The sequence below is a fragment of the Pavona decussata genome, unplaced genomic scaffold (assembly GCF_977016875.1).
Source record: "Pavona decussata unplaced genomic scaffold, jaPavDecu1.1 SCAFFOLD_114, whole genome shotgun sequence".
NCBI lineage: Eukaryota > Metazoa > Cnidaria > Anthozoa > Scleractinia > Agariciidae > Pavona > Pavona decussata.
In genome coordinates, this window is record NW_028145528.1 from 2,301,572 (window position 1) to 2,327,380 (window position 25,809).

General features: G+C 39.7%; 5 protein-coding genes, 1 long non-coding RNA gene and 1 pseudogene across 6 annotated transcripts; 6 read left to right on the forward strand and 1 right to left on the reverse strand.

The window, feature by feature from the left end:
* The first annotated feature begins 219 nt into the window (after nucleotides 1-219).
* Nucleotides 220-5,642, forward strand: LOC146470153 (uncharacterized). The gene is given in 2 exon segments (XM_085121969.1): nucleotides 220-3,062; nucleotides 3,065-5,642. Coding segments are annotated over 2 exon segments (3,198 nt in total). The 5' UTR covers nucleotides 220-2,303; the 3' UTR covers nucleotides 5,504-5,642.
* A 1,593-nt stretch (nucleotides 5,643-7,235) lies between these two features.
* On the forward strand, nucleotides 7,236-9,480 carry LOC146470154 (uncharacterized). Its single transcript, XM_085122275.1, has one exon. The coding sequence runs from the start codon at nucleotides 7,795-7,797 to the stop codon at nucleotides 9,445-9,447; it is 1,653 nt and encodes a 550-aa protein (XP_084978401.1). The 5' UTR covers nucleotides 7,236-7,794; the 3' UTR covers nucleotides 9,448-9,480.
* Nucleotides 9,481-9,562: 82 nt separating this feature from the next.
* LOC146470155 (uncharacterized) lies at nucleotides 9,563-10,140 on the forward strand (annotated as a pseudogene).
* Nucleotides 9,761-11,924, forward strand: LOC146470156 (uncharacterized). Its single transcript, XM_085122284.1, has 2 exons — nucleotides 9,761-9,852; nucleotides 10,333-11,924. The coding sequence occupies exon 2, from the start codon at nucleotides 10,587-10,589 to the stop codon at nucleotides 11,358-11,360; it is 774 nt and encodes a 257-aa protein (XP_084978410.1). The 5' UTR covers nucleotides 9,761-9,852; nucleotides 10,333-10,586; the 3' UTR covers nucleotides 11,361-11,924.
* LOC146470157 (uncharacterized) lies at nucleotides 11,819-14,136 on the reverse strand. The gene is made up of 2 exons (XR_014867076.1): nucleotides 13,788-14,136; nucleotides 11,819-13,198 (listed from the first exon to the last, which is right to left on the reverse strand). It is a non-coding gene; the product is annotated as an uncharacterized LOC146470157 (long non-coding RNA).
* LOC146470158 (uncharacterized) lies at nucleotides 14,135-16,954 on the forward strand. Its single transcript, XM_085122320.1, has 2 exons — nucleotides 14,135-14,380; nucleotides 15,708-16,954. The coding sequence occupies exons 1-2, from the start codon at nucleotides 14,231-14,233 to the stop codon at nucleotides 16,218-16,220; spliced, it is 663 nt and encodes a 220-aa protein (XP_084978446.1). The 5' UTR covers nucleotides 14,135-14,230; the 3' UTR covers nucleotides 16,221-16,954.
* Nucleotides 16,955-20,576: 3,622 nt separating this feature from the next.
* On the forward strand, nucleotides 20,577-21,984 carry LOC146470159 (uncharacterized). The gene is made up of 2 exons (XM_085122339.1): nucleotides 20,577-20,884; nucleotides 21,317-21,984. The coding sequence occupies exons 1-2, from the start codon at nucleotides 20,659-20,661 to the stop codon at nucleotides 21,457-21,459; spliced, it is 369 nt and encodes a 122-aa protein (XP_084978465.1). The 5' UTR covers nucleotides 20,577-20,658; the 3' UTR covers nucleotides 21,460-21,984.
* The last annotated feature ends 3,825 nt before the right edge of the window (nucleotides 21,985-25,809 follow it).

Below are 25,809 nucleotides of genomic sequence, written 5' to 3' on the forward strand. Positions count from 1 at the left end.
GTGTGTGTCCGTAACTCGGCTTTTTCTCGTATTCTTTCGCCAACAACGCGAGTAGAACGCGAGATCATTCGACCAATGTTCGTTTGTTTTTCGCATCTCGAGGAATGACGTAGATGGTACATGGTAACGATCAACCCGATATCACTTTCGAGAAATGTTCGTTTGATTTTCGTATCCCGAGAAGACATGACGTTGCAAGGCTCACATCACACAGCACGTTTGTACTCATCGTTGGTAAGTTTTCTATGTTTTATATCTCCCTTTCCTTCTAGAGGCAGGCTGAACTTTCGGTTGAATTTCAAAGAATTTGATGTTAAAAGCAACATGAAGAGATTTTTAAAGAATTTTCTTGCTTTATCGGCAAAGAAACTGAAAATCTCCATGATTCTTCCCTCGATCAATGGCCGTGGACGAGCGCTTCCTGCCCAATCCTGTCTTTATATGCCTTGTTTAGCGATCAGTAACTTCTACAGAAGATGGAATTACCATGCAAAAGTAGGAAATCTTATGATAAACAGCCAAAAGGTGTACCACGACGGTCCTTCTTCGCTCGTTGGCGACTGTTTATATAAACTCCTTCGGGAGTGCCAAATGTCCCTTCGGGGAGCCATATCTAAACTCCCTCGGGAGTGCCAAACAAAATCCCTTCGGGGAGCCATATCTAAACTCCCTCGGGAGTGCCAAACAAAATCCCTTCGGGGAGCCATAAATTTATTAAAAAAAGACAACAATGACCCAACTTTGAAAGCACCAATCGAAGTTCAGCCTTGCTCTAATGACTTACCAAATAAATGTAAGCCATGTAATGAAAAACACAGACACTCTCGACTGTGTGTAAAACGTGCTAAATGTAGGATGAGAGAAAGAGAGCCGTCTCGGGTTAGGATTAAAACTATTATTGATTTGCTCAAAAAGAAAAAGTCACGTGACAAACTTAAGAAAATGGTGTTCAGATGTGTACCTGTTTCATCTATTTTGTATAAAGTTGCAAAATATTTCAAGCATTGGAAAATGAAGTTTATTCGCAAAGAAAATAGTTTCTATAGTTCACATTTTTATGCATTTAAAGTTAAGGGAGAAAGATATTGTGTGGCTAAACGCAAAGTGTCATTATCAGGTGATGTTGAATTAAATCCTGGTCCTTTGACTGGGAATACTTTTCAAACCATTTCTGTTAACAACCAAAATTCTGTATTGCGATATAGAATGCTTAAACATGGATTACAGCCATTAGATGTAGGTGGTGAGGGTGATTGTTTATTTAAATCAATATCACATCAGTTATATGGTGATTCAAACCGTCATGTTGAAATTAGAGCAACAGCTGTGAGATTCTTATGTGATAATCCTGATCGGTTCATAGAAAGTGTAGTAGGCACTTCTTGGATTCAATATCTGTGTAATATGTCACACCAAGGTACATGGGCTGATAACATTGTTATACAAGCAATTTCTGACTCAATGCAATTAAAAATAAATATAGTGGAATCAAGTCAAACTTTTAGAGAAACAACAATAATTGAGCCAACGATTTGTAATGATGCTGGAAATATCCAGTCAGTATATATAGGCCATATAGGAGAAATGCATTATGTATCCACATGTCCAGTCTCGCCTTTAGAAAATTCTACTGATATAGAACAAGAAAAATCGGGTGAGCAAAATAGAGCTGAATATATGAAAAAATATAGAAAAGGTACTGATTCTCCTGAGAAAAGAGCAAAGGAAAACGAAAACAAAAGAAAGCGTAGAGCAGCTTTAAATACACCAGAAAAAAAAGCTAAACGCAATGCTTATGATAAACATCGTAGAGCAGCTTTAAATACACCAGAAAAAAAAGCTAAACGCAATGCTTATGATAAACATCGTAGAGCAGCTTTAAATACACCAGAAAAAAAAGTTAAACGCAATGCTTATGATAGACATCGTAGAGCAGTACTGAAATGTAGAAAAGGTACTGATTCTCCAGAAAAAGGAACAAAGGAAAACGAAAACAAACGAAAGCGTAGAGCACCTTTAAATACACCAGAAAAAAAGCTTAACGCAATGCTTATCATAGACATCGTAGAGCAGTATTAAAAAATACAAAGACATCTGTTGATGTTAGTGTGAAAAAGTTTCATGACATAGTTAAACAAGGTCCACTATACATCTGCAGTTGTTGTGATCAGCTGTGGTATAAGCATAGTGTAGTAAATGCTTGTAAACTTAGAGAATCCCAACTTGATAGTGCAAAATATCTGTGTAATAAGATAAGTCTTGATGACAAAGAGTGGATTTGTAGAACTTGTAATAATTATTTGATGAAGAACAAACTCCCTCCATATGCTATAGCTAATGGCATGGGTTTTCCAATGAAACCAGAATTTTTTGACCTCAATGAATTAGAATGTAGATTATTAGCACCAAGGATTGCATTCCAAAAATTAATGCAAGCTCCACGAGGTAGACAACTAAAGATACATGGCAATATTGTTAATGTACCTGCAGATGTTGCCCATACCGTAACCATGTTACCACGACTGCATAGCGAGACTGCAACAATTAAAGTCAATTTAAAACGTAAGCTACAGTATAAAAGTTCAGTATTATCTTTGAATGTAAGGCCAGATAAGGTTGTTGAAGCAGCCAAATGGCTGATGTCAAATAGCACCTTATATAAAGATGAGGGAATTGTAATCAATGAAGATTGGGCAAATACATATGTCACAGAAGTTGCTCAGCTAGAAAATGATGATAATGAAATGGAGTGTAATGATAAGTTGACCGAAAATGTAAATAATCAAAATGAAGGTGAAGATGTACAACAAATTTCAGCTGGTGTCACTGATACTTTATTCACTGCCACAGACTTTTTAGAAGACTCTGAACGGCAAAATATACTGAATGTTGCTCCAGCTGAAGGTAGTCAGCCACTTAGTGTTTTTAGAGACAAATATTGTGAAGAACTAGCATATCCTGGAATATTTTTAGGACAGTCACGACCAGATACTGAACAGCGAAAAGTGAAAGTAACTTATAGTGATACATGTAAATCAGAACTGAGACGATCAGATAGACGATCAGATAGGCTGCAATGTGTGTGGAGAATATATTCTTTAAGACAAAAAAACTTCAAATGAAAATTCTTTTGGGAAAGTGCCATATTGCTCTTAGAAAATGTAAGGGAAATAGCCGAAGCATTAACGCAGGACAGTCGAAACAACATGGAGCTTTAGATAGACTTATTCGTCATGATGAAGGCTACAAATTTCTAAATGCTTTGAGAGGTTCACCACCATATTTTGAAAAAGCCAAAAAAGACTTGTTTGCAATGATTAGACAATTGGGTCCAGCTACATTGTTTTGCAGTTTCTCATCTGCTGAAACCCAATGGGTGCATTTACTTAGAATACTTGGCCAGCTTCTTGACAATAAGACTTATACTGATGAGCAAATAGAGACATTTAACTGGGAAGACAGATGCCGTTTGATACAGAGTGACCCAGTTACTTGTGCCAGACATTTTGATTATCAAGTAAACCAGTTTTTAACTCACTTTCTATTAAGCTCTTCAGAGCCTTTAGGTAAAATATCAGACTGGTTTTATCGAGTAGAATACCAACAGAGAGGGTCACCTCATATTCACATGCTGATATGGATAAAAGATGCCCCACAATTTCAAATAGACAGTGACAAAAAAGTGACAACATTTATTGATAAAATCATTACATGCGTTAAACCTGTAGACAATCCAGAACTGTTAAAACTTGTCAATAGACAAGTACATAGGCATTCACATACATGTCGTAAAAATACAAGCAATCTTTGTAGATTCAACTATCCACAGCCTCCAATGAAACAAGCAATGATATTGTATCCACTTGATGAAAAGACACCCAATAGTGACATAAAGGTGTACAAAGAGAGCTGGAAATCAATAAAGAGTTATCTGGATGATTTACAAAATTGTGGAAGTATGACATTTGAGGACTTATTACTTCAGCTGAATATAACTGAAGAAAAATATTTCATGGCTATCCGTTCATCTTTGAATGCTGCTACCATATTTTTGAAACGGAACCCAAATGAAATACACATAAACAACTATAATGCAGATTGTTTAACAGCATGGAGAGCAAATATGGATATACAGTATGTATTAGATGTTTATGCATGTGCTGTATACATAGCAAATTACATATCAAAATCACAAAAAGGTATGAGTGAACTTTTGAGACAGGCATGTACTGAAGTTAGAGAGGGCAATTGCAATATAAAACAGCAAGTAAGAGATATTGGCAGTAAATTTCTTAATAATGTAGAAATAAGTGCACAAGAAGCAGTTTATATTGCATTGCAGTTACCCATGAGAAAAGCATCACGACAAATCATATTCATAAACACTTCACCTCCTGATGAAAGGGTAGAGCTTTTGAAGCCTATAGAAGACATTAAAGAAATGGATAATGACTCTGAAGAAATATATACCACTGGGTTACTTAAGAGATATTGTAAGCGCCCACCAAAATTAGAAAATTTAACACTAGCAGATTGGGCTGCATGGTATGATAACTGTAGTTCAAAGCCATACGTTAAGGAAACAAATGAGATTGATATTGATGGTCTTCCATTGGAAAAATATATTGATGATGAACAAAATGATGATGATGAGTTTGTCAACACAACAAACAGTAAAACAAAGAGACGTTCTAAAGCTAGGGTTTTAAGAAGCGTATGGTGTAACAAAGAAAAAGAACCAGAAAAACATCATCGTGAACTTTTAATGCTGTTTACTCCATGGAGAAACGAGGAAACTGATTTACTAGGAAACTTTGCATCATATCAAGATAGATGTATGGTTCTCTCCAATGTTATTAAAGAACAAATGAAACAATATGCTGTTTGTAATGAAGATTTCAATGAAATTCAGCAACAAATAAATCAAATAGAAGACAGATATGATGATATAGCTCCCTGCACACAAAATATAGAACGACAACATCAGGCAGAAGGAGACCAGGATTTACATCCTGATTTTAGTGGCAATTATAATTTATCAGGTGATTTAGGAATACCATCTGTAGACAATAGTGAACCACTGACAATGAATGAATTACCAGACGATGAATACAGACATATGGTACAAACTTTGAATAAAGAACAAAAAGAATTTTTCTATCATGTCTTGCATCAGATTAAGACCTCTGAAGAACCATTTTACTGTTTTCTTAGTGGTGGTGCAGGTGTTGGTAAATCACATGTCACTAAAGCCTTGTATCAGGCTGCATTGAAGTATTACAATACTAGACCTGGCATTGATTTTTCGCAAATAACAGTATTGATGCTAGCACCTACTGGAAAAGCAGCATATAACATTAAGGGAAATACCATACATAGTGCTCTTGCAATACCAGCAAGTCAGTCACTAAGAAACTACAAAACCCTTGACTCAAGTAGACTTAACACAATACGATGTCAACTAGGTGGAATAAAACTCATATTTGAAGGTCTGAGAGCATAACCGCCTTATGTCGAATTTTAGCGCAGCTTTCGATTTCGCACGGATTTGTACGAATTTTGGCTCTCCCTGCTTTGGAAAACATTTCGCGGTTTTACAATCAAGGACAAAACTCCTTGAGAAAACCAAACGCGAACAGAACAAAAACCACTTACTTACTTCTCCCTCCCACCCCCTCCCCCTATGCAATGAGAAGCGAACACAGACAGCCAAAAAACCACTCACTGTTTCTCCCTTCATAATTCTACCACAGTTACTTCTCCCTCCCCCCCTCCCCCTTGTGCAATGTTGATGTGGGAAGTGATGCTTGCCAGGAAACTGTTCGTGACCCAAAAGACAACATTGAGTCAGGGGGAGGGGGAGGGAGAGAGGGATTTGGTAGTTTGCTTGTCTACAAGTGAACGCGCTTGGAAGGCAAATTTTATTATAGGTTTTGTCCACGGCAGACTCGTTTTCCAAATTATCGGTAGGCTAAAAGTTTCCACTGTCCACAAGCCGTGTTTAGCCGCACCAGTTGTTGTTTCTATAAGTAACGTTTGAGATGATATCATGGTTTGCTTTTGAGGGGTGGTAACAAGCCCAAAATAGATCAAGGCAGTCGGGATAAACAACTTGCGTATCGTACTGGCTAGCTGGTTTTGCTTTTGTTTGGTGAAGTTTGTAAACGCACGACATCTATGGATCTTTTGAAAAGTTATGAAATTGACGAATGCAGTTCACAGGAACTGGTGGAAATGTTGTTCAAAGAATCCCTCCTTGGTAGTGATGACTGTGCCGTGGCGAATTTTTCAATTCGATTATCAAATCCCGCGGGAGCATCAGAGACAAATCCCGCCATGTGCAAGGTGTTTTGCAAGCCTTAGTTGTGGTTTGCCAGGCTTGAAATTCGGTATGTAACGATTAACTTGACAATTTCAAGGCAATGATTCAATAAAAGTACGATTAACATAGATTTTCAACGGTTAACACCGACTGCTCTTAAAAATAATAGATAGTCTTTACCTTTTAATAGAACTGCCGTTAATCGTTGTTAATCGTTGAAATGGCTACATGTCTTCCTGTTAATCGTGTAGAATGCTAGTATTTTGCGTTATCAAGAGTGATATGTCGACAAACGGGACAAAGCTGGATTTTACGCCAGGAAATGGACACATTTTCTCTTGGAGAATGTAACTGTTTACATTTCGGACATTCCTGTCACGTACGTAGTAGTTTGTAACAGAATCAAATAAAAGCGTGACAGCATTCTTTTCGTTGCTCCCGCGGAAAACACCGCTTTCGTGTGCCGTGTTTCAAAGACAACGAGTGTATATTGAATACAAGTATTTAATCCTCAGTGCATTGTCCTTTTGGTCATCCAGTGTCTATAATGTTACCGATATATCTTTACAAGATGGTAAAATTTCTCAATGGCATTAATACGAAACACAAAGCGGCGTGAAAAAAATACTGGACAATGGTTTTCAATCGAATTGCAGTTCACATGCAACAGTTTAGACAAATCCGAGCTACATCGAAAAACGGGATGAAATTCGACATAAGGCGGTTATGCTCCCAGCCCTTCATTTATAGATGAAATATCTATGGTGGGAAATACCATGTTCACTATTCAAATAAATGAAGGGCCGGGAGCATAACCGCCTTATGTCGAATTTCATCCCGTTTTTCGACAACTGGTGCGGCTAAACACGGCTCGTGGACAGTGGAAACTTTTAGCCTACCGATAATTTGGAAAACGAGTCTGCCGTGGACAAAACCTATAATAAAATTTGCCTTCCAAGCGCGTTCACTTGTAGACAAGCAAACTACCAAATCCCCCTCTCCCTCCCCCTGACTCAATGTTGTCTTTTGGGTCACGAACAGTTTCCTGGCAAGCATCACTTCCCACATCAACATTGCATAAGGGGGAGGGGGGGAGGGAGAAGTAACTGTGGTAGAATTATGAAGGGAGAAACAGTAAGTGAGTGGTTTTTTGGCTGTCTGTGTTCGCTTCTCATTGCATAGGGGGAGGGGGTGGGAGGGAGAAGTAAGTAAGTGGTTTTTGTTCTGTTCGCGTTTGGTTTTCTCAAGGAGTTTTGTCCTTGATTGTAAAACCGCGAAATGTTTTCCAAAGCAGGGAGAGCCAAAATTCGTACAAATCCGTGCGAAATCGAAAGCTGCGCTAAAATTCGACAAAAGGCGGTTATGCTCTCAGACCTTCAAATGGTAGACTAAAAGATATCAAAGGTAGTTCACTACCTTTTGGTGCAGTCACTATAGTTGCTATTGGTGATTTATTCCAGTTACAAGCAGTGATGGATGGTTATATATTCAAGAACATGGACAATGATGAATATAGAATTCTTGCTCCTAATGTGTGGCAAGAGCTTTTCAAAATGTTTGAACTGAAACAAATGATGAGGCAAAGAGAAAGCAAGGAATTTGCTGAGCTATTGAACAGATTAAGAGAAGGTAATCATACAAATGAGGACATTGCAAAATTAAAGAGTCGCTGCATTGCATTAAGTAATCCAAGCTATCCAAAAGATGCACCACATTTGTTTATCCAAAATTCAAAAGTGAATGATTTTAACCACAAAGCTCATAATGCTCTTACAGGTATAAAATATTCTATCAAAGCACATGATAGTGTACTTGGAGCTGAATCACAGGAGCTTAGAAACAAAATATTGAAACAGATACCGAGCGATCCTAGGAAGACTAAACAATTACACTCGATATTACACTTAGCAGTTGGAGAAAGAACTGAGATATCTCTGAATACAAGGACAGATGATGGCATGACTAATGGTGCAGGAAATGTTATTAAACTGATGCAAATACATAATACTGATAAGCCTTCAGGAATCATATGGGTACAGTTTGATCATGCAGATGTAGGAGTAAAGACAAGGAAGGAGAACAAACATTTGTATATTAATGGCATTGAAGCATCATGGACACCAATTAAGCCTATAAGTACACAGTTTGCTGTTAGCAGATCCAAGTCAGTCCATATTGTCCAAAAACAATTTCCATTGAGACCTGCTGCTGCAAAAACTATTCATAGATCTCAGGGTGATACTGAAACAAAGATTGTAGTAAATTTTGAGACAAGAAGGTCAATTTCTCACATACATTATGTAGGATTAAGTAGAGTAACAACTATTGATGGTCTCTATGTGACTGACCTGTGTGAGAATAAAATAGCTGTTAGTAATGATGTGCAGACAGAAATGCATCGATTGAGAACTGAAGGACAATTGACACTTGCAGTGAACCCATTATACAATGTTCCAGAAATAAGTTTGAAAGTATGTTTTTTCAATGCAAGGTCTTTGCATAAGCACATCAAAGATGTACGTGCAGATCTAAACTACTCCAGTACTGATGTAAGCATTTTTGCTGAAAGCAGGTTCTGCAACTTGGATAATGATAGTTTATATAATTTAACAGATGATAACAAATACAGCATGTTCAGGAATGATGCACCAGCAAGAAATCCTTCCAATATACGACCATATGGAGGAACTGTAGTGTATACCTGTCTTGACTACTATCCAGGATATCCATTTTGTGCTAATACAAATGGCATAGAAATAACAATTCTAAGATTTATTGTTATACCACATATTTCGATAATTGGAATATATAGGTCTCCTGCACAATCAATACAGCAGTTGTGTGCTGCACTTCAGAGTATTTTAGATTCACTTCAAACAGAAGTCAATATTTTTATTGGTGATTTTAATATTAACTGGTTCAGTGTTGCTAATCGTTTGCCACTCTACAATTTCTTTGTAAATAACCATGGTTACAGACAATTAATTAAATGTGCCACCACAGATAACAATACTTGCATTGATCATATATACACCAACCTACCTGAATCGCAAATTAAATTTCAAATTTTAGAAACTTACTTTTCAGATCACAAGGGAATTTGTGCAATACTTAACTGTTTTTGAATTTACCATTGACTATTATCATTCCTAGTCATGATAATAGCTAAATAAATAATTACAATGACATGTCATTTACAGATTAATCAGCTTGGATTTCAACCTGACTTTAAAAAGAAAGATGCCTCCAAAACCAACATCAAACAGCACAAAACGCACACCATCATCACAAAGTTCAAAGAAACCCACTACACCACCATCACGAGCCGAAGAACCCACTTCACCATCACAACCTGAAAAACCCACTACACCATCGCAAACCGAAAAACCCACTACACCATCACAAGCCCAAGAACCCACTACACCATCACAAAGCCCAAGTTGCTACAACACCACCACCATCAGGAGCACAAGTGCCCACAACACTGCCATCAACTGCCCAAGTCTCCCCTGTAGGACCTACATCTCAAGGTAAGCAGAGATAGACAGCTTATTTTAAACTTCTAAATGGATGCAGTTGCATACATTCAAAACTTCTCTCTCTCTACAATAACATTTTTTTTATAAAATAGTAGTATCTTCAATAACACAAATATTTGATTAAAGGGCCCTAGTCAGCCTCCGCCATTTTCGATGCCATCGAAATTATTGATATTGCACAGTAAAGCAAAATTTCACTGCTTTACGGTCATTTGTGTTCCTGAAAGTGGGTTTAATTATTTTAAGTAGTTTCACAGTGATTTTCATTCATTCGTCATGTTCCGAAAGAAATATAATAGGCAAACTCTCACATGTAAACAATAACAAAGGTGTGGCTGAGTAGGGCCCTTTAAAATGTATTGATTTATTATTAAACTATTGTATTGAAAATCTTCCAATGTGTACAGAAACAATTCTTTTAAGTTATCATTTATAAAGACATTAAACAACATTTTCTATTTCAATTTACAGATCTTGAACTAAAGGATTTCATCCACACTCTTAGTCCTATCAAAAAAGCTAACAACAAGTCAAAGACACCCTATTTTGACTGCCTTGTTCAGACAAGCAACGCGTCCAAAGTTAGAGCAGTGTGCTATGAAACCAAAAAACGAACCACTTTGCATCAAGCTGATAGTTCCAAATCGCCTGTAAAGATTAGTGGAGTGAAACGACTACCTACCACAAGTTTCAGTGAATCGTTGGAAGAGTACAAGATCGCCAAAATGGCCAAAATCTCCCCAACCGTGACAGAGTTTGACTATAATCCAGATGTGGCATCCTCAATCTACAGTGTTCAACAAGCTCTTGATGGCGTTGTATACAAAATCATTGATGTGACAGCAAAAGTCGTCAACAAAGAAAACAACAAACAACCAATTGTTTCCAACGGAAAACAACTAATGAAAACTGAATGTGTTATTGCTGATCACACCAATACTATCGCATTAACACTTTGGGAAGACCTTCTTGATGCAGTAGATTGCGGAAAAACATATAAGTTCAAGAATGTAACAATTAGATCATTCAATGACATAAAGTATCTAACAACCAATGAAGAAACCACCATCCACCAAGAGCAAGACATCCATGAAATTAAAATGGATTGTGAAGACATAAGCCTTAGCTTAAACATTTCAGAAGGAAAATGTATCTCGGCAAAACTCAAAAGAGAATTATCCTGCATTGCTTGTAATGCATGTATTAAAGCCATAGCATCAGACGGCATGATCACGTGTCAGAACTGCCAAATGACTACCCTAGAAGAAAACTGCAGCCATAAGCTTGTACCACAATTAATGATCTCAACAGCAAAAGGAAAGGTTCAAAGTTACACATACTTTAATGATGCTTTGCAGAGCTTCCTAGCATCAAGCAAGACAAACTTGACAATTGACACCATTGATCTGTATGAATTGAAAAAACTGCTGCTGAGGTCTCCTGCCAAGAAAATGATTATAGATGATTCGACAAAAACTATAACCCAATTTCTACTATAATTGAACTATAAGAGAAAAACAACATTGCACCTCAAAAACATTGTGAACATTAACAAATTGGAGTTAAGTAAGTTCAAATAGTTGAGTTGCAGTTGTTACCTTGTTACTTTGTCACCCTGTTACTTTGTTATACATTGAGTCACTTAGTTCTTGTACAATGAATAGATTACACAATAAAGTTTCTTGTTGTTGTTGTTTCATGAAGTCATTGCAGATGATACTATTTTTCATTCCACTAGGCACATGTAGTCATAGACTGCCTATTTTTTATCAATGTCCTATAAATTTAATTTGTATTTTTTTCTTTTTTTCTTATTTTTAAGTATTGGAAAGTGCCATGAACTGTTGGAATATGTTGCGCTATATAAGTACTTCTTTATTATTATTATTGTTATTATTATTATTATTATTATTATTATTATTATTAATTTCTATGTAAAAACAATGGGATATATGTGTTCTTCTTACTTCAAGACTTTAATATTAATCAACAGTTCACATATGAACAAGGACAGTAGTTAGTATCCTTTTAAAAGGAAATGTATTAAAGCCATTTTACTTGGAGTTTCATGTTATCTGTTTATGTGAAGCCCCAGTTTTTAATCATGTGTGGACAGTACCAAAAAAGATTGGCTTAATTATAAATGCTATTTGATGTACTGAAAAAGTTTAACTCCTAGACCAAGCAGACCCAGGAACACTGAAATCCAAGTACCACTAGATCCAAAAGTGACTTTTCCAATTCTGAATCCACACTTAGTCCGCTCAGCGTAGAAAATAAATTCATTCACATTGATACGTTCACGAAAAGGGTGGCCCTCGTCCCAGTCTCCTGAGCTTGTGTTGTTTACTTTGTAAAGTAAATCGTCAGATTTCCATGTTACTCTTGATGCATAAACACATGGTACTAGAAACATTGCAAAATTCAGAACAAAAGCAATGGCCATAAAAACGGTGGGTGCACCGCTAAACTTTTGGGTCAATAACCCAAAATACGTTGAGTCAAATGCGAATACTGCAAGACAGTTTGCACCGAACATTAACCAGTGGACAAGAAACCATGGTTTCAAGGCATGGGACGCGATTGAAAGTTGTTTACATAACTTCTGATGTATCCTAACAATGTCATTAAGGTTTCCTTCATCCATGTTACAAATTTCCTGGAAACACTGGTCAGTTAAATTGCCTAACGCGCATGTCAATACTGCACACACACAGCAACATGTGAATGCCGTCAAATAGACAATTAACACACCCAACCCAAATGAACCATAACATGTAGATTAACAGAATGTAAGTCATTGTATCAGAGAAAGCGTTCCAAGCATCAAATGCTAAGGTTGTTTCGTAAATCCTGGCGACCCTTTCCATCAGTTCGCTGTCACTGCTTGTCTTATTTGTCACGCTCTTTGAATGTGTCACGCAACGATCCACAAAGGGGCCACAAATGCTTGGAATTAAAATTTCTGCCAGAAGTGATAAGATGTTCAAAAAGACAAAAATGGTGCAAAGTAAGTCATAGTGCTTTTTTCGCGGGTTCCACAGCCCTATGAGCTTGGATATGAGCCTAAATAATTTGCCTGAAGCCAGGATGTTGGAACGAGTGCTTTCGATTTCGCAACCTTGTACACAAGTTTCCGCAATTCTTGCTGAAATGTCTGTGAGCCCAGGTTCCACATCTGAAGTTGGAATCCGGTCGTTTCGCCTACGGGTCGTTTCGCCTACTGGCTGTTCGCCTACGTCTAGAGTTGATTCGCCTGCGTCTTATATGTCAGTTCGCCTACGATTCATATGTTGAATTTTAAATCTGAATTATTAAAGTCTTTGGTCATTGGAACCTTAAAAAGAAAACACAACAACAAAAGTCGATACATTCTATCCTTGATGTATAAAAAAACAAAACGCGCTAAAGCTTTATTATAGCAGAACCCGGCATCTACGAATAGAATGGTCAATGTGTGAATGATATTCTGCTTAAAATGAGTTTAAAAAAACGTGTGATTGTAAAACTGAGCATTAAGGTGTGTATTAAAATGAAATTAATCACAGTTTACGGTCTTTGTGCAGGCTTGTAAAAGCGCGAGCCACTGTCTTTGTGTAGACTTGTGAAGCGTGAGCGGCGCCTAAACTAAAAAAGGTGAGACTTTCATTAACATATATAACGATATTAGCTTCGGTTTCCACTTGACAGTCGGTTCAATTTCTACGTCGATTTTGCGACTTGTTGAATCTTTAACTCTATAAACTATCTTGTGGAGAAATGTGTCCGGGAATTCTGAAGTTGCTCCGTTTGCGTACTTTCAGTTCATCTAACTTAGCAAGCTGACAAATAATATTGAGTTAAAGTGTTCTTTGTGTAGACTTGTGACTTGAGCGGCGCTTGCACTAAAGGAGGTGAGAGTTTTCATTAGCATACATATTACTTACCACAAAATTAGCTTGTTCACACTACATAGCTTGATTTCATTTTTATTTCGATGTTGCAGCTCGTTGAATCGGTGATCGTTGAATCATAAACTTCGGACTGAGTAAGAAAAATAAAAGTGCGCTTTCACGCGTGGACTCGGATCAAAATAACCAAGGATTAGATTAAAGTAACAACGGTTTACGGCCTACACAAAAGAAGGTGAGACTTTTCTCATTAACACGATTGATTTCAAAGGACATTGTTTAACATAGATCAATTAGCAAACGATTGTAAACAATATTAGCATTCACCAATCACATCGCTGCAATTTCGATCCATGGGAGAAGGCATTGACAGTATAAAAGGCCTAGTATTCTCAGCGGTCTCACCTCTCACGTATAAAAGGAGATGAGACAAAGTGAACAATGCCATTCTGTCGATCAAGCGAAAGAGCATAGTTCAAATGGCGGACCCTGCTGTACAAGTCCCGGCACAGGAAAACCTTCCAGCAGCTCAAGCGGCCGCGGTTGTTCAACCACCACCACCGCCTCCGCCTCCACCAAACGCAGAAGAACCTCCTCAAAACGCCGCTGGAGAACAAGTCACTTTGGAGGTTTGTTCAATTTTTGTTTTACTCCAGTATCGTACACGTGTTCTTGCACTTCGTATTCCCGTGGCAGCTTTAAGTCTGTTTTCAGCTCAAGTCATGCCCTGCTTTAAACGTGTAGCTTTGTAGCTCTGCGGGCAATTTTCTCTTTACCCCCCAGTTTATTTTACGCCCTGCTTCTGAACGTGCGACCTTCGTTGCTTTGCGGGCATGTTTACAATTCATGTTGCGCCCTGGCTTGGCGGGCAATTTAAAATTCACTTCGCAATTATGTTGTGCCCTGCTGATAACGTGTACTTGGTTGCTTTGCGGGCAGTTTTAACTCTGTTTACAATTCATGTTCCGCCCTGCTTCAAACGTGTAACTTTTTAGCTTTGCGGGCCGTTTGAAACTGACTTCGTAATTATTGTTGCGCCCTGCTTCAAACGTGTAGCTTTTTAGCTTTGCGGGCAATTTTAAATTGACTTCGTAATTATTGTTACGCCTTGCTTCAAACGTGTAGCTTTTTAGCTTTGCGGGCAATTTGAAATTGACTTCGTAATTATTGTTACGCCCTGCTTCAAACGTGTAGCTTTTTAGCTTTGCGGGCAATTTGAAATTGACTTCGTAATTATTGTTACGCCCTGCTTCAAACGTGTAGTTTTTTAGCTTTGCGGGCAGTTTGAAATTGACTTCGTAATTATTGTTACGCCCTGCTGATAACATGTAGCTTTTAGCTTTGCGGGCAATTTGAAATTGACTTCGTAATTATTGTTACGCCCTGCTGATAATGTGTTTACAATTCATGTTGCGCCCTGCTTCAAAACGAGTAGCTTTTAGCTTTGCGGGCGGCTTTAGATTGACTTTCTAATTAATTTTTTGCCCTGCTTCAACACGTATAGTTTTGTAGTTTTGCGGGCTACTTGAAGTCGACTTACCACTTTCTGAATTTTATTTATATGCGCTATTTTTGCCGATTATGTGTACATTCTAATTCTCGGTTAGCTTCAAAAGCTTTTCAATTTTGTTGACCTCAAAACATACTTCAGCAGAGAACTAGTTATTATCTTTGTGCGATCTTTGTCGATTATTCTCACTCTTCATTTTTTTAATTGTCTTAATTTGCCATTTCTGAGTGCTTGTTTGCCACATTGTTCTACTTGAATTGTTTATTTTCGTATTGTTCTGTTAATTGTTATATTTGCACTCCGACTTTGTCGGAACAAAGGATTCCCTGCCGCTTTACCGGGTCTTATCACAATGCTTGTACTCATTTACGAATGTTTTGTATCGCCGCTAAGCGGTATGAAATTACACTTCGCAATACATCTCTCTATTTCATTTTCTCATTCAGGCTTTGCAAGAAAGAATTAAATTTTTGGAAAATGCCCAAGGGACCTCCATTCAGGCTTTAAAGAATCGCATTACCCATTATGGTAGTCGCCGCCTGGAGGACTTCGACAAATACGAGGCCTTGCGCCTCGCGGAGGAGCTCGTCTCCGTAGCGAAGACAACTGGTGATGATAAGGCCGCCAGCTTTGACATCATAGCGGCCACCCTAAGAGAGAAAATACACGTGCCGAAAGAGCAGTTTAAAGCTTACTTTTTGGCTCTTCTCGCGGACAAGGAATTTACAAGAATCTTTGACACAATCTCCAAGGTCGACAAGTCGTTTAGACGTCCCTCGCCTTACTCGCGTCCTCAGGCCAGAGGCAGTCAGAGGTTCTCGTCACACCCTCGAGTGACCTGCTACAGATGTGGTACGCCCGGACACAAGTCTACGCAATGTTTTAAGCGGTCTCCGACGACCCGCTATTTTTCTTCAGGCGGTCCAGGTCACAACCAGCCTCGACCGACATCTCAGTAGCAGAATCTGCCCGATCCTCATTTTGTATGCGTTTAGTACTATTAAAGTCAAATGAACACTATTGCATCACAATGTTTGTTTATTCATATACATTATACCCACCCCCCCAGGGTTTTATTAACATATTATTACTTACATATTTTACGACTCGCTACGCTGTTCATAGATGTGGGAACCAATTATCTCTTTTCGATCGCACCCTTCCCCCCTCGGGTGGCATTCTCAAAGGGAAGCTCACTTTCCCTCTCGGATTACCGGGGCTGAGTTTGCCATTCCTTGGGCCCTAATTTATTTCCAAGTTCTTTTTTATTTTCCTTTTAGCTGTCAGACCCTTGCTTTCACGATTGGGAAAAGCATCCCGGTTTCAAGCCTAACACAGTTGGTATGAATAAGTTACAGTGGATAAACATCGATGGTTCTGTTGTTGATGAGGCCCAAGGGATGGCAAACAATTCCCACATCTCTGATGAGGATATCGCCCTCGTGTTACAGGGAAATTCATTAGCGGATATGTCTCGCCTTGTTTTCCGCGATCCAGATCACTTCCTAGCAGGGGAACTCCATCGCCATGCACCACAATGGAATGCTTTATTAAATGATATGAACGATGAGCGCTTCTCTGAAGTCCGTGATTGGATTACTAACGGTGTAGACGTAACGAAGTTCTTTAGACCGTTTAAGGGTAGTTACAAGGGAAGGAATTACGAGTGTGGTAGTCCACCGCCTTGCGCTTTCCCCAACCACTTGTCGTGCAAACCTTTTGCCTCGTTTATTTCTGATACGCTCCTGGACCGTTTGCGTTCCGGTGCTATTTCTTTGTGGGGCAAAGTCGGAGAATGCACCCCACCCCACCTTATTATGCCCCTCACTGTCGAGCCTAGCAAGCCGCGTCTCTGCAACGACGATAGATTTCTTAATCTGTGGATCGAAGACCGTCCGTTTGCCTTGGATAGCGTCCAACACTTGCCTAAGTATGTCAATAAAGGATTTTACCAAACAGTGTGCGACGACAAGTCAGGATATGACCACATCAAACTTCACCCCAGCAGTCGAACTTACTTTGGCTTCCAGTGGGGAGGTTGGTATTTTGTGAGTGAATGTATTCCTTTTGGCTGGAAATCCTCGGCCTATATATATCATACGACTGGTCTAGTTGCGTCACACAGACTTCGTTCATGGAACATTCCCTCTTCATTGTATATTGACGACCGCCATAATGGCCAACTGTCATTTCCAGGTGGCATTTTACCAGCCGCCTATCAAGCCCTCGCCTCAAGGGATGAAGTGAATTTTGCTCTGGCCGTCGCGGGTATTTTTCTCACGTGCTACATCTTAATTTCCCTCGGCTACTTTATCGGTCTGGCGAAGTCTCACCTTACCCCGAAAAAACAGGTGCCATACCTTGGTTTCGGTATCGATTCTGAACTACAGGCGTTTACCTTGTTACCCCATAAAAAAAAAAAAGCTTCTTCGTCTCATCAAAGAAACGTTGGCTCGCGATAACCTCGACCTACTAACCTTGCAAAGGCTCAGCGGTAAATGCGTGTCCATGAGCTTGGCAGTTCCGGGCGCAAGGCTTTATGTTAATGAAATAAACCTAGCTGTGTCTCGCGCCACGCGTTCTGCTCGACCTGTAAAGATGTCTGCCGCTCTAAAGAATGAAATTGAGCACTGGCTATTCCTTGAGACCTGGGACGGTTTTCTTCCCTGGCGGTCTGAGAAACACACACATGTCAGGCTGTTCTCCGACTCATCTCGCTTCGCTTGGGGAGGTGCACTGAGTCCGGGTGCCATTGAGGCGAACGTTTATGATTACTGGGACGCCTCAACAATACAAGCCGATATCGCCACTAAGGAGACCTTAGCGCTCAATAATGTCCTTGAATCATTCGCTGATACCATCAAAAACTCGTGGGTCGACGCCTTCGTCGACAGCATGGCTCTAGTCCGTTCATGGAATCGACAGGGCTCTCGTTCTCAATCGCTTTCTAGCGCCTTGAAGAAATTATTCAACACAATGACGAAACTCAACATCGATTTGCACCTTACTTTTGTGCCTAGTTCTCAGAACCAAGCCGACTTCCCCTCGCGACGCCTTAGCCTACAGGATGCCAAATTGTGCCCATCCCTATGGACAGTAGTACAAGAGTGGTATGGCGGCGAAAATGGGCACTCTGTCGATCTAATGGCACGCCCTTCAAACGCCCAATCCGACTTGTCAGGTGCCAAGTTACCTTTCTTCTCTGAAAACCCTCTGCCGGGATCCCTGGGAGTGAACGTGTTCGCGCAATCGCCCGATCTGTACGATCCGTTTGTATTCAAGAACCCATACGCCTTTCCCCCGATCTGCCTAATACCTCATGTTATCAAGTATATGAGAAGCCTGCAATTATCCTACACTATCGTAGTACCAGACGTATGCCCAAGGCATTTTTGGTGGCCCTTGTTAACGTCTACATGTTCTTCCCGATACCTGCTGGCCGTTGCCGGAACCGTTGGAGCGCTCCTCACTCCCTCTAAACACGGGTTTTCAAACAATTGGCCTATCCCATGGGATCTCTGGGTGTTCCGCATCGGATAAGCAAGTAGTAGCTCTTGGTTAGCGCACGAGCCAAACAAAGAACACTTAGCTATCTTTAAATTTGCCAATTCCCCCATTGATTTAGCTCCATCCATTACTTCAGTGAAATCAATGTTGTCAATAAATCATTGTTTTCCAGTATACATCTGTTGACAGTTGTTTTATAGCTTCATTTATACATTTATGTCAAAACAAATCTAAAGGATAAAGAAGGAACTGTTTGTTTTACTTTCATATCCTTTAGGACTTACCTCCAGCCGTTCGAGCGTTTGTACCAGCCGTGTCATGTCCTTCGTGCAGCCACCCCAACGACAAGCTGTTCTTTTTCTGCCAAATGTGCGGCTACAGGAGGAAAACAGTCTCCCCAAGTGTCCCGAGCCCTAAACTCTCAGTCGACCTTCAAGCGATAGATAACCGTTTGGAACTCCTAAATAATGCCTCCCTTCAATCGTCATACTCAAAACAGAAGTGCTCACTTCGTACGGAGTTTGAAACTTTCTTGGCGTCCCTTCCGAATAGTAAAACCATCCTTTCGGCAAGCCCCACTGACATCTCTCGGTTCTTGGTCTGGAAAGACCGACATGGCAAAACCATAGTACATAGTAATGGGTGTCCCGATTCCCACCTTCAAAACGCAGCTAAGTGTAAATGTCCTAAACGCCTGGCATTCAAGACAATCGACTCCTACATTGGAAAACTGCGAGCCATTTTTAAGGAAACCGGGCGCTGTGGAGAGTGGAACTCCCTGCTAGGTCTGGGTAACCCCGCCGCTTCACTCGAAGTGCAAAAATATCTTAAGGCGTCAACTGAGGAACAATTACGAGCCCGCATCACGCCAAAGCAAGCAGTTCCCCTATTTTTGTCCAAATTGTTGCTTCTGGCCCGTTTTTTAAATCGGAAAATTGCGGAGCGCTCGGTTAGTCCTTCTGGTCTGTTTGTATTGACGCGGGACCAAGCGTTTTTCAAAACGTTATTCTTTAGCGGTGATCGTGGTTCAGATCTTGGCATGGTGAAAACAGAAGAGATCCTGCGTTTCCCCCAGGACAATGGGCTGTTGTTCAACCACGTATGGGGAAAAACCCTGAGGGATGGCGTCTCTAACGTCTTCGGGATTCGGAGACACCCTAACCCTGAGTTGTGTCCAGTTAAGCTATTGAGACATATGTAGCCGTGGCTTCCGAGTTGCGCGTTTCTGTGACAAATGGTTACTTGTTTCGACCAACTAATCCCCAAGGTCATATTGTGAACAAACCATTTTCAAGTTCTTCAGCAGAAGCTCGTTTAAAGCTGTATTTGAAAGAAGCTAAGATCGATGAGGGAGAAACGCTACACAGCTTCCGTTCGGGCTCAGCCATAACGTTAGCGTTATCTGGCTCCCAGTTGGCGGACATAATGTCTCATGTAGGATGGAATAACAAAGAAACTGCTCTCTACTACATGAAACTAGCGGAGGTGCTTCGTTTGGATAGTCCCTCTCATTTGCTATCCGCGGACTCTTCCGCGACAGCCGCCCTAACAGAGAACTACATGGAGCTTAACCGTCTAAAAACTTTATATCCGCTTTTCCGCACGTTTAATTCTTAACCTTGTTGCATCTCGTTTAAAACACTTTACGAATTTTTAGGATGGGGCACCTTGAGTTTGGGATTCTGAGAACGGGGTTTCCTTATGGTCCAGTGGTTTGGGACTTTAGGACACTCTGTAACATAGAGACTGTCGGTGCCCAATCTCAACATAGCGTGAGAGAGAGAACGTTGAGAATAAAGTACTTTTTTATTCTCATGTCACCAGTTTGTTAGAACAACAGTATTCGAAAAGTCAATCTACACTATTAACAAAGTAATAATCATCGATATCATGGAGGAATTTTACTGCATCTTTTGTGCAGAAATTGTAAACTCCCGCCAAGAGGCCCTACTCTGCGGCGGATGCGACAGATGGCAACACCGTCGTTGTCACACTGGCGTTGACAGAGCCACGTATCGACAGGCAGTAAGGACCGGCCAGGACATTTTATGGACTTGCATCAATTGTAGAGACGAGACGCCAGTACCAGTTGCTGCTAGTTCGATGATCAATGCAGGTATATATATATTTTTTGTCATATCTTAAGATTGATTTCCAGCACTATTTAAGGCCAAAATATTTCATGCACTACATTACTTGCAAAAAATTTCGGACGTTAAAATTTCGGACGTTTAATTTTCGGACACTTTTTTCCTCATTTCGGACAATTTTTGGACAAAAATTTCGGACACTGTGCTGAAACATGCCAACTGTAAATTTAGGCAATTACTGTATCTTAAAACTGGGCTATGGTCGAAGATTAAAATATAAACTGCAAAATGGAATTTATCTATGTTTTTGTCTTTCGTAAAAGAAACAAATATTTTTCTTTCCTGTGATAAAAAGAACTAGTCAGAATTTTTGTCCGAAATTAAAATCGTCCAAAATTTTTTGCAAGTAATGTATATTGAAGTAACAAAAAGCTAATGTATGTGCTTAAAACCAACAGACTCGAGTACGCCTTCTGCTCTACCAGAGTTGTCTTTACCCGTTTCATCGCCATCAGACCTCGGAACAGTCATGGAAGTGACTATGTTCTCTGCCCCGCCAAGTCCTCCATCAGGCACAAGGATTGAGGAAGGTAACTATTAATTAGTAATTATTAATTAGTAATTATTATATGGCTGGCTATCAGCATTTAGATAAAGGAAAGGAACGAGAATGGAATCATCCTGGGGTACTAAAATTGAATTCCTCGCCAACTCGAACTAAATTTCGTAACCCTTGATCGAAATTTACCCCGATAACTCAAATTCTGCTTATTGCAACTCACCACGGATTCCTCACCACTCATCAGCTCCTCCTGTCATGGTCCTGTCATATTATCAGTAAAAAACATTGGAATTGACACTTATAGCTACTTATAAAGCAATTTCATAGTCATTTCATACGCATTTGATAGTCATTTCCGATCTCTTTAGTCAAACCGCATTGTAGGTTTAGTCAAACCTACAATATACTGTAGGCCAAATTTCCGTAAGTAAGTAAGTAAGGTGATAAGTTTAATTTGCCCTGGGTGGTATACTGAAGTGCTGATAGTCAATAACGCATATATAGATACGGAGGGTTTAAAGAAAATACACACTTTTGTGTTTTGCCTTAATCTATTTCCTAAGGATATACTAAGTGTTTACTTTTTGGGGGTGCTGGGGGTTGGGGGCTAAGCGGGTAATTTCTCAAAGATCTCAAAGAACTTCACTTTCTCGCCTCGCGACTCCGTAGCTCTTGTGGCAAGTCTATACACAAAAGCAACGGCAGTCGTCGAAATCCTTTAAACATACTGAAATAAAAATACGACAAGAACACGCGGGCTCTGATGGGAACGAGTTGTGGGGGTGGAATGCGTGACGAGTCCAAAGAGCGTCTGCGTTAGGGCTGCTACAGTCCAATCTCTCTACTGTCTGACCCCTCCAATAGATAAAACAGCCAAAATAGTGACATCATTTCATCAGTTTCTGTCAGGAGCCCATGGTCATGGACCCCTGTTTCTGCCCGTTGTAGCCGGCGGTGGCCTAGCCTGCGTAGCATGCGTAATAGGGGAGGGGGAAGGGGAGCGAGAAAAAGTGAGAGTAGAAAGGGGGGAGGGGTACCCAGGCTAGCAGTGGCCGATCTAGGGAGGTGAGGGTGGAATATGACGCCACTCGAGGCATAACCTTTTAACTTCCATTGATGCTTCTACTTTAAAGACCCATCTGAGAACTTTGCCAAATATGGTTTCCTCTCAATTATTAGAATACCAAATGTATAAAATAATGTATTGGTGAAAATACTGTAAACATTTTAAATAATTAACGACAATTTTCATTTATTAAAGATGGGTACGGTAAAAGTTGTTCAAATTTGCCGTTGTTCCTTCAATATATATTGAGTTCTTAACTTTTACTAACTCATACTAACGCCTAAATACTGAAAATAGTTACCATTTTAGACTGTATTTAATTAACGTGTAGGCCCGGTACATGTCTGTAAATTTTCGACTCTTGGGGATGGTCGAGTTAGGTTTAAAAAATTCGCACGATAAGCTCATGTATCATTTAATTATAGCGTATTGACTTAGCGGGCAAGTACAGTAAACACCCGCATATAAGAACAAATAGATTAAGAACACCAGGCTGAAATTTGGCCAATAAAGCCCCATTTGTATAAGAACAAGATCAGCCTGAAAAATTCAGCATGTTCTTATAAAATGGAAAAGGTGTCATAATTACATAAAAAAAAAAAAAACAAGTGATTTTATGTTGGCAGTCATGACTCTATCAGCTGTCAAGTGGTCGTATTTTTGTATTGAGCCTGTACTGATGTTTCTACTGTAATTGATTTTTCTACTGTAAATACATAAAAAAAATTGAGTACAATTTCATTACTGCATCAAGTTTTGTACAGTTTGGATTTGTATACTTAATGTTTCAGTGTCCTGCAGTCTCCTCAGGGTTACAACAATCAATAAAGAAAATCCAGGAGGAGAAATCATAAACAAAAGTTAATGTCATACCAAATCCTACATGTACCATACTGAGGGAGTTTATTCATCTCATCTATACGCTCAATGATACAGTACAGATCATTAAAATCAAAGAATATTTATTAATTTATGCTAATTTTAAATCTAGGGGCATTTTTGGCCCGGGGGGGGGGGGGGTACTCCCCTATATGGGCTATACGGGGGACGTGCCGCTGGATAGGGTATGGTTTTTGGCCTCTCTGCCCTGAACAGGGTATATAATTTCAAACGAGTCTGCCCTGGACCCGTCCTAGACAGGGTATGGTTGCAAGAACGTCGTCGAGTATTTGGCAATCCGAAATCAGAGACGTTAGTCTGTATTTATTTTAGTGAACAATGCTTCACGTCGATTATTGAGTTTCCACTTATGGTTCACCGCTGTTAATGCGAAATTTTAGGATTTTCGCCATCACTTCTAGGTAGCGTATTATTTTATCTGTTGTGATTGGTATTCGCGTTTTAATGCATGGAACATCACGTCCGGTAAGGGACAGTGGGCCTTTAAATGTTAATACTAATGCCAATAAACACTTGTGTAACACAAGAGCTAGATGTTGTCCTTTGTCCTAAATAGGGTCTTAAAATAGAGGAAATTGTCCTACACAGGGTAGGTATTAAAGGTTATTTTAGTCCTAAACATGGTCAGGGTTTCAAACCCCCAGCGGCACCCCTATACCCAAACACGGGTCAAGTGCCACCCCCGGGATTTTTGGGTAGTACCCGCATTACTAATATAGAAATTTAAGAACATTTTAAGAACACTTTGAGGCTGATTTGTCACTAAGCACCCGTTAAATAAGAAACCGATCAGCCTGACCTCCGAAATCATGTTCTTATATGCGGGTGTTTACTGTACTACTAATGATATCGACACTTGAATTAAGCATTTGTTCTGAGTTACTTTCGTGACCACACTCTATCAACTTAAACATTACTTCCTCAAACTTAAACATTCCTCAAGCCGGCCCGACACCACGTGATCGTGATTTCTGTAGTATTTTTTTTTTATACACAATTAAACAGCTTTTTGTCATGTGCCCGCTATGGAAGCTGGGACCCTAAGCCAGAGAGTCTTTATGTCTTAACCGCAATACATTAAAAGTTATTCAAACAACACTGAACTGCAACAGTACTCTTTAAGTTAATTGTTCACTAGGTCAAGTTAGGGAAAATAAATACTGTTTTGCGCTATTCGTCTCAGACTCGACAATTATCGCAAAAAGCACAAACCATTTTCATGGCAATTTTGACCATGCTTTTGTCGTAAAGCTTCAGTACAATCTTTTACAGTACAATCATTTCGTATTTCACCGTTAAGGCCTTTCAGCAAATTGCGAGTCAGTGAATTTTGTGTAGTTCCTGTCATATTACTCAATGCAATCGCTTTTGTCGCCCTCAGGCCTATTAAAGATGTTGGATTTGACGCGAGTGAAGTAGTAGTGATTTAGATGCGATTTATCGCCACGCCATGATCGTAGGGATTTCAAAAACGTTCTAAAAGTTTTGACAGATCTTGACAAGTTTGCGACGACTCCTCCGCTAAAAGTTTCGTCTCACAAGAGATTCCAAGGAAGGTGCCTGTAACCGTTAGTTTAATGTTTTTGCAAAGCTCTGAGGCTAGAAAGTTCAACGACATTACGCTGAAATTGCCACGAAATCGCCTCGGTGCAGTGCTGAATTGGCTTTGAGGCTATCGATGACGATATTGAGTGTAGAAATTGTTTTGTTATACAGATAATCTTCGGATTACTGCAAAAAAGGCAATATTTTAGAGCAGATCCGCGACCGTAGGCGGGCTCGTCAAAATAAAAACAACGAATAAAAATGTAGAGTGATTCAGGATACAAAAACATCTAAATAACCGAAACAGGAAGAGCGGGCGTGCGCGTAAAGAAACCAGTTTTCTGCGCGCAAATAATTTTTCAGTTGAATGTTTTCCCGCGCATTTTTGGGGCAAAATATTATATAATTATCCAACAAAATTGCGTGCACTGCATTGCGTGTTCGCGTCCAGTGATGTCACGGTACAGTGCTACACTGGCTTTGAGCCTATCGATGACGATATTGAATGTAGAAATTGTTTTGTTATACAGATAATCTTCGGATTACTGCAAAAAAGGCAATATTTTAGAGCAGATCCGCGACCGTAGGCGGGCTCGTCAAAATACAAACAACGAATAAAAATGAGAGTGATTCAGGATACAAAAACATCTAAATAACCGAAACAGGAAGGGCGGGCGTGCGCGTAAGGAAACCAGTTTTCTGCGCGCAAATAATTTTTCAGTTGAATGTTTTCCCGCGCATTTTTGGGGCAAAATATTATATAATGATCCAACAAAATTGCGTGCACTGCATTGCGTGTTCGTGTCCAATGACGTCTCGGTACAGTGCTGCATTAACTTTGAGCCTATCGATGACGATATTGAGTGTAGAAATTGTTT

What these genes read in the sequence shown, in the direction of transcription:
- LOC146470154 (XM_085122275.1), top strand. Translation starts at nt 7,795, where the DNA reads ATGGATGGTTATATATTCAAGAACATGGACAATGATGAATATAGAATT.
- LOC146470156 (XM_085122284.1), top strand. Translation starts at nt 10,587, where the DNA reads ATGGCCAAAATCTCCCCAACCGTGACAGAGTTTGACTATAATCCAGAT.
- LOC146470158 (XM_085122320.1), top strand. Translation starts at nt 14,231, where the DNA reads ATGGCGGACCCTGCTGTACAAGTCCCGGCACAGGAAAACCTTCCAGCA. An exon ending in GAGAACAAGTCACTTTGGAG is followed by an intron (nt 14,381 to 15,707) that starts GTTTGTTCAATT and finishes TTTCTCATTCAG; the next exon opens with GCTTTGCAAGAAAGAATTAA.
- LOC146470159 (XM_085122339.1), top strand. Translation starts at nt 20,659, where the DNA reads ATGGAGGAATTTTACTGCATCTTTTGTGCAGAAATTGTAAACTCCCGC. An exon ending in TAGTTCGATGATCAATGCAG is followed by an intron (nt 20,885 to 21,316) that starts GTATATATATAT and finishes TAAAACCAACAG; the next exon opens with ACTCGAGTACGCCTTCTGCT.